Source organism: Magnolia sinica, chromosome 1, assembly GCF_029962835.1.
Source record: "Magnolia sinica isolate HGM2019 chromosome 1, MsV1, whole genome shotgun sequence".
NCBI lineage: Eukaryota > Viridiplantae > Streptophyta > Magnoliopsida > Magnoliales > Magnoliaceae > Magnolia > Magnolia sinica.
This window is the reverse complement of record NC_080573.1, coordinates 123,172,786-123,190,123: the sequence shown is the minus strand read 5'-3', so window position 1 is coordinate 123,190,123 and position 17,338 is coordinate 123,172,786. Positions and strand designations below refer to the sequence as shown.

Here is a 17,338-nt window from a genome sequence, read left to right as displayed (position 1 = left end):
CAACATCCCAAGCTCCAACTACTAAATGGCATTCTTCTTCTTCTTCTTCTTCTTCTTCTCTTTTTGTTTTTGTCTTCTTCTTCTCCTCCTTTTCTTTTTGTTTGTGTCTTCTTCTTCTTCTTTTTTTCATCTTTTTTCTTCTTTTTTACAGAAAGGTTGGAGCACACTCAAATGCAATGAATGTGTTTTTTTTTCCTGAATAAAACAATTGTGTCACCTATCTACTTTTAAGATCAAATGGATTTTATAGATTGCAAATTTGATCAATTAAAGCCCATTTGAAAATATTCAATGTCTAATTTTAAATGCAGAAAGGTTGGAGCACGCTCAAATGCAATGAATGTGTTTTTTTTTTTCCTGAATAAAACAATTGTGTCACCTATCTACTTTTAAGATCAAATGGATTTTATAAATTGCAAATTTGATCAATTAAAGCCCATTTGAAAATATTCAATGTCTAATTTTAAATGGCTTTTCAAAATTGCTTATAAAAATGAGACGTGCAATTGATCAACTGTATAAGTCTCTTATGCACCATCATCATTGTGTGATCATTTATGATCTTTCACTAATTCATCTACACCATTTGATCTTCACTCGATTGATTTTTCAGTGCACATCCAAACTCTATTAAATTTGTATAGATGACTTTAAGAATGTGCACTAAAGTAGCACGCCTTAATGCAAAGCTCACAAACTCGTACAACAATAGAATTGGAATTGATCTATTATTTGTGAATGGTAATTCAAAATGATTATAAATTAAGGTGATAGTGCATTTTGTTAATAATCCTTTTTTTTTAATTTATTTATTTATTTATTTTTATAGCCAGCAAGCAATGTCACGCACAGTTTGTGTAGCTTTGTTTGATGCTTATGAATGATCAAGCATTTTTAATATCCATGATCGTCACACTTGATCTACTCAATCAAGCAATGATCTATCTCCACTGAAACTCATAGGCTTACACAATATGGACGTATATGGAGCCAATTGTGCCAATCTCATAATATATGGAGCTAATTGTGCTAATCTCGATCACAAGTAAGAGTGGATCGTACATATCTTATGCATGTGCATCTCATTATGTACCAACCAGTTGTCTATATTTAGCACAATCGTCTAAAGCGTGAGAGAAGCCAACAAGCCATTACCGGAGGATTATTGGAAACATCTCACTATTGACTATAACGTGTCTACATTTACATAACATGCATAAAATAATAACATCCACACGATGTAAATGTATATATCAGGCAAATCAACTTAATAACCTAATGAATAAAACATGCGCCGGTGTCTCAATCAGTGGAGCGAGATGAATGTAATCCAGTAAAATTAACATTAACGAGGTAGTCGAACTACCAAATAAAACAAATACAAATAATAATTTTAAAAAAATAAAAAATAAATAAAAAAACATATGGAAATCCGTGAGCTCTCAGCCTACATTCTGGTAGATACTGTGTCTAAACGAAGATCACAGACAAAATCATGATCAACCCCATAACTCCGAAACTGACTGCAAGAGAAGATGCAGAGGCGGGCTCCATTGTCGGTGGGGCTGAAGGGCCTGTGAATTTCATCGGTGGGAGAGATGGGGTCGTTGGAATGTCGGGCGGGCATGGAAGTTCAGTGGATCCTGTAGGTGGGGCTGATGGCCCAGTGGTAACTGTTGGTGTTGGTGATGGGGCGACAGTACCGGAGGAGACAACATTAATGGCCAGCTTCTGGCCTGCTGCACAGTGCCCCTGGAATGTGCAGACGTAGTAGTGCTCACCGGTGGAGTTGAGAGGAACATTAGCTGGGCTCGTTCTTATGATGGCACCGATGGGATTAGCGTAAGTACAGGCATCGTAGTCGACCTTTGTTACTTGGGCGATGTCATGCATCTGAGCATTGAAATTGAAGGCTGCAAACAAAAGAAAATGTAGTCACTTGTGATGTGGTTTTGAATAAATCTCACTCAAGTATCGAAATTCATATTATATGAATGTAAACAGAAGATGAAAACTAGTTTTTGTTTGATATTTATGCATATGTTATTAAATATGTTGAGATCATATGACCCTTTCATGAAAACAGCTAAGACATTGAAGAAGAAGAAGATGATGATGATGGTGAAATAAGAGGCCGTACATAGAGTGTCGCCATGCATGAACGTTTTGGGTGCAGCCCAGTTAACGTAGAACTGAGCTCCCGATGCTGGGATGGTCCATCCCAAATCGCCACCTACAACATGAGTTGTCCCGGCAGCAGTGAATTTAAGCAAGGAGACTATAACCACACACCCAATCAAACCCATGTAATAACCCATCTCTCTCTCCCTCTGATGTAGAGCGGGTCGCGGACAGTTTCATGGCCAAGATGGATCAGAAAAGGCCCGGTCGACGACAGAAGTGATCCAGACCATCGGACCTTAGATCGGGCGTATCTCGCAATCCGGAATGAGTTAGCTAACGTAAAATATATGATTTTGGGGTAGAACGAGCTACTTTAGCCAACCAACCCCGCTATGCCGGGTTGCGCCGCCCGGAATTGCGAAAAAACCCCTTGATTGACGGTCGTTTCCCTGTTTTAATTTCGTTTTTACTATAAATAGTAAGTTTTAGTTTGATTATAACTCTTCATCCGTTGGGCTTTAACAGTTGCGCCCAACGTGAAAAGAGCTTAGAATAATTAGGGGAACAGTTTGGTGAAGCCAAATAGGACACTTACTATTTTTGGCCGAAAACCTTGCGCACTAGTAGACATCACGACCGTCTATAAATAGTAAGTTTACTATTTATAGTAAGTCGCGGATTCTAGGAGTTTGAGTTGTAGTTTGATTATGATTTCTTTCCCATTGCTTGATACCCTTATTTAAAGGGTTGTGAACTCGATTTTAATCATTCATCAATCAATTTCGAATTTATTAGAATTTATTTCTATTTTCTGCTTTCTTTCCTCGTGGATTCGAGAAGTCTCTGTGAGGAGTCCAGAGAAGTTCCGTGGATTCGGAATAGTTATCCTCTTGAGGAAGACGGTGCTCGACCTCACGTCCTCCCCTGCGTCAGTTTGGTATCAAAGCAAGGTTTCTCCTCGGATTGATGGCTTCTAACGACGGGTCGGGCAACAATCCCATGGGCGGTGCTCCAGGGAATTTACCTTTAACGGCGGCAGCTTTCGAAGTAGCGCAACGAGAGAATCAGCAAGCCATGCAAGGGCTGCAGGCTTCCATCGACCGCATAGCGGATCTCTTGGCGGAAAACCTAAGGCAACTCCGTGTTCTTGGTGGCAATCCTCCACCCCCAATTAATCGCCCTGATCGCAGGATAGTACCGACAGTGCATCCAAGGGTCATTCCTGAGGAAGGGGGCTCCAGTGAGGAGGAAATCGACGACATACTCTTCCAACACCCCAGACATGGCGGCGATCGAGTAGATCGAACGGATCGAGAATTCAAGATGAGGGTTGATATTCCTAGCTTCAATGGCCAACTACACATTGAGGATTTTCTCGATTGGCTTTCTGAAGTTGAGCGATTTTTTGACTATATGGACATCCCTGAAGTAAAGAAGGTCAAGCTTGTGGCCTACAAGTTGAAAGGAGGAGCTTTAGCGTGGTGGGAACAACTGCAACTCGCGCAAACCAGGCAGACGAAAGCACCAATCCGCACCTGGCAGCGGATGAAGCAGCTACTACGTGCCCGATTCCTCCCTAGCGATTACGATCAGGTATTATTCCAACAATACCAAAATTGTCGACAAGGTAGTCGGTCGGTGAGAGAATACGCAGAAGAATTTTACCGCCTGGCGGCGCGTAACGATTTGGTCGAGACTGAATCGCAGCAAGTCGCCCGATTCAACGGTGGATTGCGTATGGCTATCCAGGATCGGGTCCAGATGCACTCCCTTGACGATGAATGATGCGATCAAGTTGGCTACTCGTGCAGTAGAACTTGAACGCCCTAACACACGGACCTATCCTCCTGCAAGGATTCCTGTGGCAGTCCGCCTCGTGGAACTGCACAGCCTAAGGGGAAGGAGCCCATAGAGCACGCACTCAACCTCCTACGTTTGAGAACCGAGATCGTGGAAGTGGGCAAGCTAGACCACAAAGGGGCGTATCGACGCCGGTCCAAGTAGAATCCCGAACCCTTATGCTCGGCCAAGGCCCGATAATTGCTATCGTTAGCCAACTACGCCACCTATCAAATACTTGTCCCGAAAAGTGGCAAACCTCACCATCAATGATGGTAGTGCCGATAACGCTTATGAGATCCCGATATTGAAGAACAGGAGCATACCACCGAGGACGAGGCAGATGATTCAGGTTGGATTCAGCAAGATCACGGCGAGTCGCTTGTCGTGAGGCGACTATTATATGCGCCAAGAAAAGAAGTGCATCCACAGCGGCATAACATCTTCCGCACTAGGTGTACGGTGAATCGAAAGGTTTGCGACGTGATCATTGATAGTGGGAGTAGCGAGAACATCGTCTCCAAGGTCATGGTGGAAAAATTACAATTGAAAACGGAGCGTCATCCCTCTCTATATACAATCGGTTGGATCAAGAAGGTCAGCGAAACAAAGGTAACTGAACGGTGCACCATATCCTTTTCAATTGGCAAACATTATAAGGATGAAGTAGTATGTGATGTGGTCGACATGGAAGCATGTCACATACTACTCGGTCGGCCCTGGCAATCTGACTGTGATGCCACTCATAAAGGGCGAGATAATATATATATCTTCGTCAAGGACGGTCGAAAGACCATATTGGCCCCTATGGATCCAGAGGGACCACCTGAAACTTCTAAAGTGGAGGGCCGTTTTCTCTTAACCATACGGGACTTCGTGGAAGAATCAAAGGAAACAGGACAGACTTATGCATTAATTGTAAAAGGGGAAGAACTCAAGTCTACCAACATCCCTAAAAGACTAAGGCCCATGATACATGAATTCAAAGAAATCTGGCCCGATGACCTTCCCGATGGGTTACCCCCCATGCGGGATATCCAACACCATATCGACTTTGTCCCTAGGTCCAGTTTACATAATCGTCCCCATTATCAAATGAGTTCGAATGAGTGCGAGATTCTACAGGGACAAGTAAAGGAGTTGATCCGTAAGGGTCTTATTCAAGAGAGCATGAGTCCATGTGCTGTACCAGCTCTATTAACTCCAAAAAAAGATGCGAGTTGGCATGTGTGTGTCGACAACCGAGCCATCAACAAAATCACCATAAAATACAGGTTTCCTTTACCATGGTTGGACGATATGCTGAACATACTAAGGGTGCAAAAATATTCTCTAAATTGGACCTAAGAAGCGGCTACCATCAAATTCGAATACAGTCGGGTGATGAGTGGAAAACGGCCTTTAAGACCAAGGAAGGATTATACAAATGGATGGTCATGCCCTTCGGTCTTTCGAATGCGCCTAGCACATTTATGAGATTAATGAACCAAGTTCTAAAACCTTTCATTGGGCGGTTCGTTCTGGTTTATTTCGATGATATTTTGATATACAGTCAAGATGAAACCACCCATATGGAACACCTCAAGAAGGTCCTTCAAGTGCTCACTAAAAATAAACTGTATCTCAATTTAAAAAAGTGTAGCTTCATGACTAATAGCCTATTGTTCTTGGGTTTTGTCATAACATCCACAGGCATTCGGGTGGATGAGGAAAAGGTGAAGGCAATCAAAGAATGGCCAGTTTCTACAAATATTCACGAAATGCGAAGTTTTCATGAACTGGAGACATTCTATCATTGTTCATAAAAAATTTCAATACCATTGTGTCACCAATCACAGATTGCATGAAGAAAAGGCAGTTTTAGTGGACTGATGAAGCTGATAGGAGCTTTGCTGAAATCAAGCGCAGATTATCCACGACCCTGGTTCTTGTACTTCCCAACTTCGACAAACTGTTTGAAGTCGAATGTGATACCTCATATGTCAAAATTGGGGGAGTTTTGTCTCAAGAAGGTAGGCCGGTAGCCTTCTACAGTGAGAAACTTAGCGATGCACGCAAGAAGTGGTCTACATATGAGATCGAGTTATACGCGGTGGTCCAGGCACTGCGACACTGGCAACATTATTTGATTTAAAGGGAATTCATACTTTACACGGACCATCAAGCTCTCAAATTCATTAATAGTCAAGCTAACATTAACCGTGTGCATGCTAGATGGATCTCGTTTTTGCAGGAATTCACGTTCGTACTAAAACATAAGTCAGGGCAACAGAACAAAGTAACTAATGCACTGAGTCACTGTGTAACTTTGTTAGTTACTATGAGCAATGAGGTTATCAGGTTCGAGCGCCTCAAAGACATATATGCCGATGACGACGACTTCAAGGACGCATGGGTTAGATGCCAAGAAGATCACCCCGGCGACTTACATATGCAAGACGGGTTCCTTTTCAAGTAAAATCGATTGTGCATCCCAAACAGTTCGCTAAGGGAACAGATAATCCAAGAGCTACATGGAGGTGGCCTCAGTGGACACCTTGGGCGAGACAAGATGCGAGCTCTTATGGAAGAACAGTATTACTGGCCGCAATTGGTACGTGATATGGGAAAGGCAGTCCAACGTTGTTATATTTGTGAGACCTCTAAGGGAAAATCTCATAATACGGACCTCTACACCCCGTTACCCTTGCTTGACGGCCCTTGGGAGGATTTATTTATGGACTTCATGCTTGGTCTCCCATGAACACAATGTGGCATGGATTCAGTGTTCGTGGTAGTAGATCGTTTCTCCAAGATGGCGCACTTTATTCCATGCAAGAAGACTCTCGATGCAACACACGTGGCGAATCTATTCTTCAGAGAAATTGTGCGGCTACACGGGGTTCCCAAGACTATTACTTCTGACTGTGACACGAAGTTCATAAGCCACTTTTGGCGGACTTTGTGGACTCGATTGGATACACGACTTCAGTTCAGCAGCGCCTACCACCCACAGATTGACGGTCAAACTGAGGTTGTGAATCGCATGTTGGGAAACCTCCTTCGATGTATTTCAAGAGAAAAACCGAAGCAGTGGGATTTGGCTTTGTCTTAAGCGGAGTTTGCATTCAACAACATGGTGAACCGCTCGACAGGAAAATCCCCGTTCCAGGTTATTTATGGATGAGTACCTCGCCACACACTAGACTTAGTCCCTCTACCCAAGCTCTCAGGCATAAGCATTGTAGCGGACCATATGGCTGACAAGATCATGGGCATTCATGCGGAGGTACAAACCAAGCTACATGCCTCGAACGAAAAGTATAAGGAGCAAGCGGACAAGCATCGGCGACAAAAAGTGTTCGAGGTGGGGGACCAAGTAATGGTCCATCTGCGCAAAGAACGATTTCCGACCGGAACGTACAACAAGTTGAAGAATAAAAAGATTGGACCGGTACCAATCATCCGAAAGATCAATGACAACGCTTATGTTGTTGATCTTCCAGATGACATGGCGATCTCACGGACTTTCAACGTCGCGGACTTGTTCGAGTATCATGAACCAGCGCATGATGAGAACTCGAGGACGAGTTCTTTTGAAGTGGAGGGGACTGATGTAGAGCGGGTCGCGGACAGTTTCATGGCCAAGATGGATCAGAAAAGGCCCGGTCGACGACAGAAGTGATCCGGACCATCGGACCTTAGATCGGGCATATCTCGCAATCTGAAATGAGTTATCTAACGTAAAATATATGATTTTGGGGTAGAACGAGCTACTTTAGCCAACCAACCCCGCTATGCCGGGTTACGCCGCCCGGAATTGCGAAAAACCCCTTGATTGACGGTCGTTTCCCTGTTTTAATTTCGTTTTTACTATAAATAGTAAGTTTTAGTTTGATTATAACTCTTCATCCGTTGGGTTTTAGGAGTTGCGCCCAACGTGAAAAGAGCTTAGAATAATTAGGGGAACAGTTTGGTGAAGCCAAATAGGACACTTACTATTTTTGGCCGAAAACCTTGCGCACTAGTAGACATCACGACTGTCTATAAATAGTAAGTTTACTATTTATAGTAAGTCGCGGATTCTAGGAGTTTGAGTTGTAGTTTGATTATGATTTCTTTCCCATTGCTTGATACCTTTATTTAAAGGGTTGTGAACTCGATTTTAATCATTCATCAATCAATTTCGAATTTATTAGAATTTATTTTTATTTTCTGCTTTCTTTCCTCGTGGATTCGAGAAGTCTCTGTGAGGAGTCCAGAGAAGTTCCGTGGATTCGGAATAGTTATCCTCTTGAGGAAGACGGTGCTCGACCTCACGTCCTCCCCTGCGTCACCCTCTCTCTCTCTCTCTCTCTGAAAGTGGGATGAGAAGGGAGAATACAGACCTGGGTATTTATAGCTGAGCTCGTCCAGAAACGCTGGTAAGACTGGCGTATGGTCGATGGCCACGCTACTTTTCTCATGACAGACCAGGACGGCTTTGGCACGGTCTTCTGACGACGTAAAACGGACTGGAGAAAATCATCAGCTTTCTCCATCATGCTCAAACCAAAGCTGACTGGTCATCTGTCTTTTGGACTCCACTAGCTTGTAACACGGGGTACTGGAATACCCTAAACCAACCTTTGTGGGACCCTCCGTCATGGTTGTCTATATTCATTCCCTCTATCCGTTTCGCCAGCTTATTTAAGGATATGAGCCCAAACATGAGGGAGATTCAGATCTCAAGCGGGCTACACTGTAAGGAAACAGTGAGGATTACACGCCCACCATCGAAACCTTCTCGGGGTCCAAAATAGTTTTGAATCAAGCTGTTATTTGTGATTTCCCTTCATTCTAGCCCGAATCACTTTATGAACGTGTTGGATGGTATATAAAAATCAAAGTGGGCCTCAGGAAGGTTTCAATGGTAAGTGTTTCCATCCCTGATGTTTATTTGTGGTGTGGCCCACTTAATTTTTGGGTCTACCTCATTTACTAAAATGAGATGTTAAAACGAATGGACGGAATGGATATAAAACCAATCTCACGGTACGTCCCATAAAGTTTGGGGTTTACAGGGGGTTACGGTAAGCCTACATTACAGGAAAGTCACTTGCGGTCTTTTCGGAAGGTTGTCCGGGTCTTCTTGCACATGAATTTACAAAAATGCCCTACATTTTCACCTAAAATCATATTGGATGCACCGTTAAGACATTCTTTTACGTGATTGGGCCTTTTTTCACGGTGATTGAATAAGAGTTCTCTTTTTGCCTATGATCGTGGGTACGCGTTGGCTCCATTGGAGCCCACATGCTGAGATGGTCCCATGATCTAAACCGTCTATTTTTTCGGTACTGCCACAAATAAGCTATGATCCTTTTGACTTCTGGATATGAATTTGAGCCATTGAATTTTATTTTATTGCTTTTAAATGTTCTTGTTCATCTCCACACAGTGGTGAAGTGGAACATCCGATTCGTGAAAGTTTATTGAGGGGGTTGGTAGCCAGCATCATATAGCATCATAAACATGCATGGACGGTTCTGATCATTGGACCATCTCAGCATGTTCGTCCAGTGAGGCAACGGATGCTGGTATTCCCGAGTGGCAATAAAGCAAAAAACAGTTTGTATTAGGAGAACCTAGATTTGTTACAATTGGGCATCTGGGGTCAATGTTTCAAGGTCATAGTACTCATCTACATGATGGGCTTCACCGTTTGGGATATTTAAAAAAAAACTAAAAAGAATAAAATAAAAAATCTTTTGTCATTTAATTTTTCCTTTGCATGCAGGTATACCGTTGTTTCACGGGCCGTTAATCCAAACTTTGGAACATTAAGAAGGGGTGCAGCATGTGCAGATTAGGTAAGGAATGCCAAACCCAAAAGTTAAGAGTCCGCCAATGGCATAACTCAACCCTAAATCCAATTAATCCAAGATGCTGGATACGAGACCCTAATGCAATTCAGTTCAAGTCATGCCAGTTATGATGTAAAGTGGGCTGCGGACACTTTCATGTCCAAGATGGACCAGAGAAGGCCCAATCGGAGGTGGAAGTCATTAAGACCGCCAGAACCTTAAAACATGCATATCTCACAAATTGGAATGAGTAACTCGACGTAGCATATATGATTTTGGGATAAAACATACATATCTTGCAAACTAGAATAAGTTACTTGATGTACCATATCTTGCAAACTGGAATAAATTACTCGATTTTGGGGTAGGTGAAGATACTTTAGCCAACCAACCGGCTATGCCAGGTTGCCCACGCTGAATTTGCAAGATTCCATCACATCGGTGGTCAAAAATCAATTTTATTTCTGTTTTTACTATTTATAGTACTAAGTTTTAGTTTAATTACAACTCTTCATCCCTTGAGCTTTAGGAGTTGTGTCCAATATAAAAAGTGTTTAGAAAAATTAGGAGAATAATGTGGTTAAGCCACATAGGACACTTACTATAAATAATAAATTTATTATTTATAGTAAGTTACGAATTTTAGGGAGTTTAATTTAGTTGTAGTTTAATTCTAAAACTTCTTCCAAGGCTTGGTATCCCTACTTAAAGAGTTGTAGACTCGTTTATTTCAATTATCAATCAATTTGTGAATTTTTTAAAATATTATTTCTATTTTCTTACTTTTTTTCTCATGGATTCGAGAAGTTTCTGTGAGGAGTTCAGAGAAGCTTCGTGGATTCGAAGTAGTTATCCTGGAGGAAGACGATAATCGACCTCATCATGTTCATACCTGTATCAATTGGTATCAAAGCGAGAACTCCCCTCAGACCGATGGCAAATAATAAAGGTATAGATCAAAATCCTGTGGACGGTGATCTAGGGGTTCGTTATCTTTCGGAAAGAATGGAAGCTTTCAACCGGGAGAGTCAGTTGACCATGCAAGGGTTGTAGGCAACCCTCAACCATATTACGGATGCACTAATTCCGCCCTAAGCCCAAGGCAATACTTAACCGCCTGTAGTCGCTGTACGACACAACTCCGATTTTCGTAGAACACCACCCAATTTTCGTATAGCACCATTTAATGATGGTGAATCGCAAGCCACCACTTTAATTGTGAAAAAACCGTTGCACATGCCAAAGGTATAGATAGATTTATAGTAGCACAATATCTTTCGAACAAGGTGCACTATAAACCAAATAGTTTAAAATGTGATCAGGAGTAGTGAGAATCTCGTGTTGAAAATAATGGTGGAAAAGGTGCAAATGAAAACAGAAAGACACCCATCTCCATACATGATTGGATGAATCAAGGGGGTCAACAAAACAGTGGTAACCTGAACAATGCACTGTCTCGTTTTCAATTGATAAAAATTATAAAGATCAAGTACTTTATGATGTAGTCGACATGAAAGCTTGTTATATGTTACTTGGTCGACCACGTTAAAATAATATTAATGCTACGCATAGAGATCAGGATAATGTATTTATATTTATTAATGATGATAGAAATATTGGCCTCGCCCCTATGGGAACGAAGAACCAACCCAAGACATTTAAAGTTGAAGAACAGTCTCTCAAGCCCAAATATGATTTCGTTAAACAATATAAGGAAACATGAGATGTAGATGCATTAGTTGAAAAGAAAAACATATGGAGCATGTGAACATCCCAGAGGATTTGAAACCAGTGTTAAAGGAGTTGAAGGTGATTGTGTTCAATGAACTTCCTAATAAATTATCTCTCGTACGAGATATATAAAACCACATTGATCTTGTCTCAAGGGCAAGTCTGCCTAATTGTCCACATTATCAGGAAGAATGTGAGATCTTACAAGCACAAGTGAAGTAAGTGATTCATACTAGTCAAGTAAGGAGAGTGTGAGGACATGTATTCTTTCAGCTCAAGAGTCCAATGCAAAGTACAAGAAAATGGCTAATAAGCATTGGTGTCAGAAGTTATCTAAGAATCATGAGCTAAGTTCCTTGAGTAACTCGAAAACGAGTTTTTTCAAGTGGAGGGGTCTGATGTAAGACATTGCCCAGATACATTCCTAACATGGTTGGACCAAAAGAAGGCGGACCGTAAATTAATCGTAACTTTTGATCCAGGTATTGTTATACAAGGTGCACTTGACCGAGTATCATGAACTGAAGTAGGACGAGTTCTTTTGAAGCGGAGGAGACTGATGTAGAGCGAATCGCAGACACTTTCATATCCAAGATAGACCAGAGAAGGCCCGATCGGAGGTGGAAGTCATCAAGACTGTCAGAACCTTAAAACATGCATATCTCACAAACTGGAATGAGTTATTCGACGTACCATATATGATTTTGGGGCAGGGTCGCCTCATTCCCCACCGAAAACTCTCTAATGGATCCCAAACCCACCTTATCTAACAGAAACAAACTCCTAATAAGGAGAGGGCAGTCTGAAGCCTTCCTATATACAGGATTCTCCTGACCGTCGCTACCTTCTCTAGCCAAACCATCTGCTGGGCTGATAAGGAGAGGACAGTCCGAAGCCTTCCTGTATACTACTGCAGTTGGATCAATCTATACCATCTAAATTGCAGTCCCCAATCCTCACTGGGAATGAAGCATAGCCTGATATGCACACAGATATATCAATCTCAACCGTCTTCATTTCCTATCAGAATCTGGACGCTGACCATTTTACTTCCCTAACATGTTAGATGGGGCATATACAATCGACCGATGATCCTAGTCGATCGATTAAGGACTAGGAGCATCTAACTGGATAGTTGAAATCAAAAGTAGTCCTGGTTCAAATTGGACAAGAAAACATCCATGAATCTAACTTTAGTATCGTCTAATCCATCAAAACTAGCCCCGGTTCACACCCACATAATAATCCTGATCCAAAATTCAAATGGCACACACCGCTTAATATTGAATTTGTATAGCTGACCTTGAGAATATATGTACACTAAAGTAGCACACCTTAATTAATGTCGCATAACAATAGAATTGGAATTGATCTGTTATTTGCGGATGGTAATTCAAAATTATTATAAATTAAGATGATATTGCATTTTGTTAATAATCTTGTGGATGGTCATTCAAAATTATTATAAATTAAGATGATAATGCATTTTTGTTAATAATCTTTTTTTACAGGCAGCAAGCAATGTCACAGTTTGTGTAGCTTTGTTTAACGCTTGATGAAAGATCAAGCATTTTTAATACTTAAATGATCATCACACCTGATCTACTCGATCAAGCAATGATCTATGTATCTCCACTGCAACTCACAGGCTTACATGATTAATATATGGTGCCAATTGTGCCAATCTCATGGGATTTCATCTTTGTCATCTCATTAAGTAAGATTGGAGGTACGTCTCTTATGCATGTGCATCTCTCATTTATCTGCACCAACCACATGTCTATATTTAGCACAATCATCTAAAGCATTCGACAAGCCAACAAACCACATTACTGGAGGATTATCGGAAACATATCATTATTGACTATAACGTGTGTACATTTACATAACATCCATGAAATAATAACATCCACACGATGTAAACGCATCTATATCAGACAATCAACTCAATAATCTAATGAATAAAACATGCGCACGTGTCACAATCAGTGGAGTGAGATGTATGAAATCCACCAAAACTAGCACCGACGAGGTAGCATCATCTACCAAGTAAAACAAATCTAAAAGAAAACATATGGAAATCCGTGAGCTCTCAGCGATTACTTTCTGGTAATTAAATACTGTGTCTACACGAAGATGACAGACAAGATCGTGATCAAGCCCATAACTCCGAAACTGACTGCAAGAGAGGATGCAGAGCCGGGCTCCATTGTCGGTGGGGCAGAAGGGCCTGTGAATTCCATCGGTGGGAGAGATGGGCTCGTCGAAACAGTGGGCGGGCATGGAAGTTCAGTGGACACTGTAGGTGGGGCTGATGGCCCAGTCGTAACAGTCGGTGTTGGTGGGGTGGAAGGGCCTGTAAATTCCATCGGTGGGAGAGATGGGCTGGTGGGAACGTCGGGCGGGCATGGAGGTTCAGTGGATCCTGTAGGTGGGGATGATGGCCCAGTTGTAACTGTCGGTGTTGGTGATGGGGCGACACTACCAGAGGAGACGACATTAATGGCTAGCTTCTGGCCAGCTGCACAGTGCCCCTGGAATGTGCAGATGTAGTAGTGATCGCCGGTGGTGTTGAGAGGAACATTTGCAGGGCTCGTTCTTATGATGGCACCGATGGGGTTGGCGTAGGTACAGGCATCATAGTCGGCCTTTGTTACCTGGGCAACGTCATGCATCTGAGCATTGAAATTGAAGGCTGCAAACAGCAAGCAAATTTATTCATTCATGGCGTGCTTTTGAATAAATCTGACTCAAGTATCCAAATTCCTATCATATGAATGTAAACAGAAGATGAAAACTAGTTTTTGTATGATATTTATGCACATGTTATATTGAATATGTTGAGCCCATATGACTCTTTCATGTAAACAGCTAAAACCAGGGTTACAACATTGAAGAATAAGAGGATGATGATGATGAGTAAGAGGTCGTACATAGAGTCTCGCCATGCATGAACGTCTTAGGTGCAGCCCAATTAATGTAGAACTGAGCTCCAGATGTTGGGATGGTCCATCCCAAATCGCCACCAACAACATGGGTTGTCCCGGCAGCAGTGCACTCAAGCAAAGAGGCTATAAGACCAACAACCACACACCCAATCAAACCCATGTAATAACCCATCTCTCTCTCTCTCTCTCTCTCTCTCTCTCTCTCTCTCTCTCTCTCTCTCTCTCTCTCTCTCTGTGAAAGTGGCTTGAGAAGGGAGAATACCACACCTGGTTATTTATAGATGAGCTCGTCCAGAAACGCTGATAAGGCTCTGGCGTAGGGCCGATGATCACGCTACTTTTCTCATTATAGACCAGAACGGCTTTGGCACGGTCTTTTGACGACGAAAAAACGGAATGGAGAAAATCTATCATCTTCCTCCATCATGTTCAGACCAGAGCTGCCTGGTCATCCGTATTCTAGACTCCACTGGCTTGTAACACGCGGTACTGGAATCCACCCCCCCGGCCCTAACCCCAATCTCTGTCGGACCTGCCGTGATGGCTGTCTATATCCATTCCCTATATCCGTTTCGCCAGCTTATTTTAGCACATAAGCTCAAATATGAGGGAGATCCAAAACTTAAGTGGACCACACCATAAGGAAACAGCGAGCATTGCACGTCCACCATCGAAACCTTCTTGGGGGCCACAAGAGTTTTGCGTCAAGCTGATATTTATTATTTCCCTTCATGAAGGTGCGAGTTACTTTACGAACGTGTTGGATGGTATATAAAAATCAAGGTGGGCCAGAATGGTTTCAACGGTAAATGTTTCCATCCCCCGTTGTTTCTTTGTGGTGTACTTGAGTTTTGGATTTCCTCATGTCCTAAAACGACTTGTTGAAACGGATGGACGGATTGGATATAATACAAACGTCAAGGTGGGTCCCACAATCTCTGGGGATTCTGGTAATTCCGGTAAGCCCGGGTTACGGGCAAGTTGCTTCGGGTCTTTTGGGAAGTATCTCCTGCTCTTCTTGCTCATGAATATACAAGAATGCCCTTGTCAATCACATGCAAGACCCTCTTTTCCTTACTTGGCCCAATTTTATACGGGGATTGAATAATAGTTATAATCTATTTATTTTTGCCTAGCCTATGATCGCGAGTACCGGTCGGCTCCATGAAGCCCACATGCCGAGATGGTCCCATGATTTGAACCGTCTATTTTTATATGGCACTGCCGTACATAAGCTATGATCCTTTTAATTTTTGGAGATGAATTTTAGCCATTGAATTATTCTTCTTCTTTTTTTTCCTTTTTTTCTTTTGGTTTCCTTACTACATCTATGTTGTATTTGATGTCTTAAGTCTAGTCAAATATAGAGTTTGTCAATGCATGTTATCGACAAACCATTCGATGACATCGAATAGTGCTCGATACCATCGAGATTTATCAATTTTTCTCCAGTTAATCACGGACTATCGGGGTATTCTTTCGATGCCATCAGAGGGTGTTCGATGGGACCTTCGATTCCATCGAACATGGCTCAATACAATTGAGAATTTCTAGAAAATCATGTTTTGTCTCTGGACAGTTGAGGTCTTATCTCCATGCCATCGATGTGGCTTCAATGCCATCGAAGGATTAGTTTCAATGACATTGAAGAACGTTCGATGTCATCGACAATTTTCGTGAAATTTTACGCAAAGTCGTGATTTTGCGGGATTTGTTTCTAATTTTACTTAGGATCTTTTATAAGCAATATGTGTGTGTGTGTAAGTGGGATTGAGAGGTATTACTAGGGTTTCTCTTGGTGCACTCGAAGCAATATGGTGCAAGTTTACCGATTTTAATGGAGTCCCTAAATTTTCAAAAGGGGCACTCGTGGTTATAAGAGCGCAGAGACATGAAAACATTTACAGGTTGATCGTGAGCACTTCAATAGGTGGAGCTGCAGTGATTGTTGCAGATTCCACATCTGCACGTATGTGGCATGCTCATCTAGGCAAAATGAGCGAGCGAGGCATGAAGGTACTTTCCGATCATTGTTTAATTCCAGTTTTTAAGAATTCTAATTTAAATATATACGATCATTGTATATATGGTAAACAATTTAGGTTATCCTTTAAAACTGGTAAACATGTATGTAAGAGAGTGTTTGATTATATGCACTCTGACGTATGGCGGCCATCGCCTGTGATTTTCATTGGCGGGTCATCATGCTTTGTTACATTCATTGACGACTACTTCCAGAAAATTTGAGTTTATTTAATGATGCATAAATCTAAAGTTTTCACAAAATTTAAACGATTGATGACCATGGTGGAAAAACAAACAGGGCGAAAAATAAAATTTTTAAAGGACTGATAATAATGGTAAATTTACTTACACTGAGTTTAATAATTATTGCAAAGATGAATGGATCATTAGGCACAACACGGTGCGCCACACACCCGAGCAAAATGATATGGCTGAGCAGATGAATCGGACTCTCTTGGAGAGGGCCCGATGCATGATTAATAATGTCACGTTAGGTAAGGACCTATGGATTGAGGCTGTTAACACGGCCTACTATTTGGTGAATCGATCCCCTTCTACGGTAATTGACTGCAATATTCCAAAGGAAGTATGGAATGGTCATAAGGTTGACTATTCATATTTGCGTATATTTTGTTGTGAAGCTTACTCTCACGTACCATCAGTTGAGAGAGATAAGCTAGACTATAGATCCAAAAAGTACATCTTTATTGGCTATGGTATTGGTGTGAAAGGTTACAAGTTATATGACGGTCACATGGAAAATCATCACTAGCCGCGACGTCAGGTTTAACGAAAGCTCTCTATTTCACAAGAATGATCAGGATGAGCAAAAAGAACTAGATAGGT

At 41.8% G+C, this 17,338-nt stretch overlaps 2 protein-coding genes across 2 annotated transcripts; both read right to left on the bottom strand.

Moving 5' to 3' along the window:
* Positions 1 to 1,405: 1,405 nt before the first annotated feature.
* Positions 1,406 to 2,325, bottom strand: LOC131256596 (umecyanin-like). The gene is made up of 2 exons (XM_058257516.1): positions 2,141 to 2,325; positions 1,406 to 1,913 (listed from the first exon to the last, which is right to left on the bottom strand). Exons 1-2 carry the CDS (start codon positions 2,316 to 2,318, stop codon positions 1,471 to 1,473), a joined length of 621 nt encoding a protein of 206 aa, XP_058113499.1. The 5' UTR covers positions 2,319 to 2,325; the 3' UTR covers positions 1,406 to 1,470.
* Positions 2,326 to 13,348: 11,023 nt separating this feature from the next.
* LOC131217715 (cucumber peeling cupredoxin-like) lies at positions 13,349 to 14,715 on the bottom strand. The gene is made up of 2 exons (XM_058212679.1): positions 14,453 to 14,715; positions 13,349 to 14,214 (listed from the first exon to the last, which is right to left on the bottom strand). Exons 1-2 carry the CDS (start codon positions 14,637 to 14,639, stop codon positions 13,646 to 13,648), a joined length of 756 nt encoding a protein of 251 aa, XP_058068662.1. The 5' UTR covers positions 14,640 to 14,715; the 3' UTR covers positions 13,349 to 13,645.
* Between the last annotated feature and the right edge of the window lie 2,623 nt (positions 14,716 to 17,338).

Bases quoted from the DNA above. Each gene is read 5' to 3' on its own strand.
- LOC131256596 (XM_058257516.1), bottom strand. From the start codon at position 2,318: ATGGGTTATTACATGGGTTTGATTGGGTGTGTGGTTATAGTCTCCTTG. The intron at 1,914-2,140 runs GTACGGCCTCTT...TTTTGTTTGCAG, and splicing joins CATGCATGGCGACACTCTAT to CCTTCAATTTCAATGCTCAG.
- LOC131217715 (XM_058212679.1), bottom strand. From the start codon at position 14,639: ATGGGTTATTACATGGGTTTGATTGGGTGTGTGGTTGTTGGTCTTATA. The intron at 14,215-14,452 runs GTACGACCTCTT...TGCTGTTTGCAG, and splicing joins CATGCATGGCGAGACTCTAT to CCTTCAATTTCAATGCTCAG.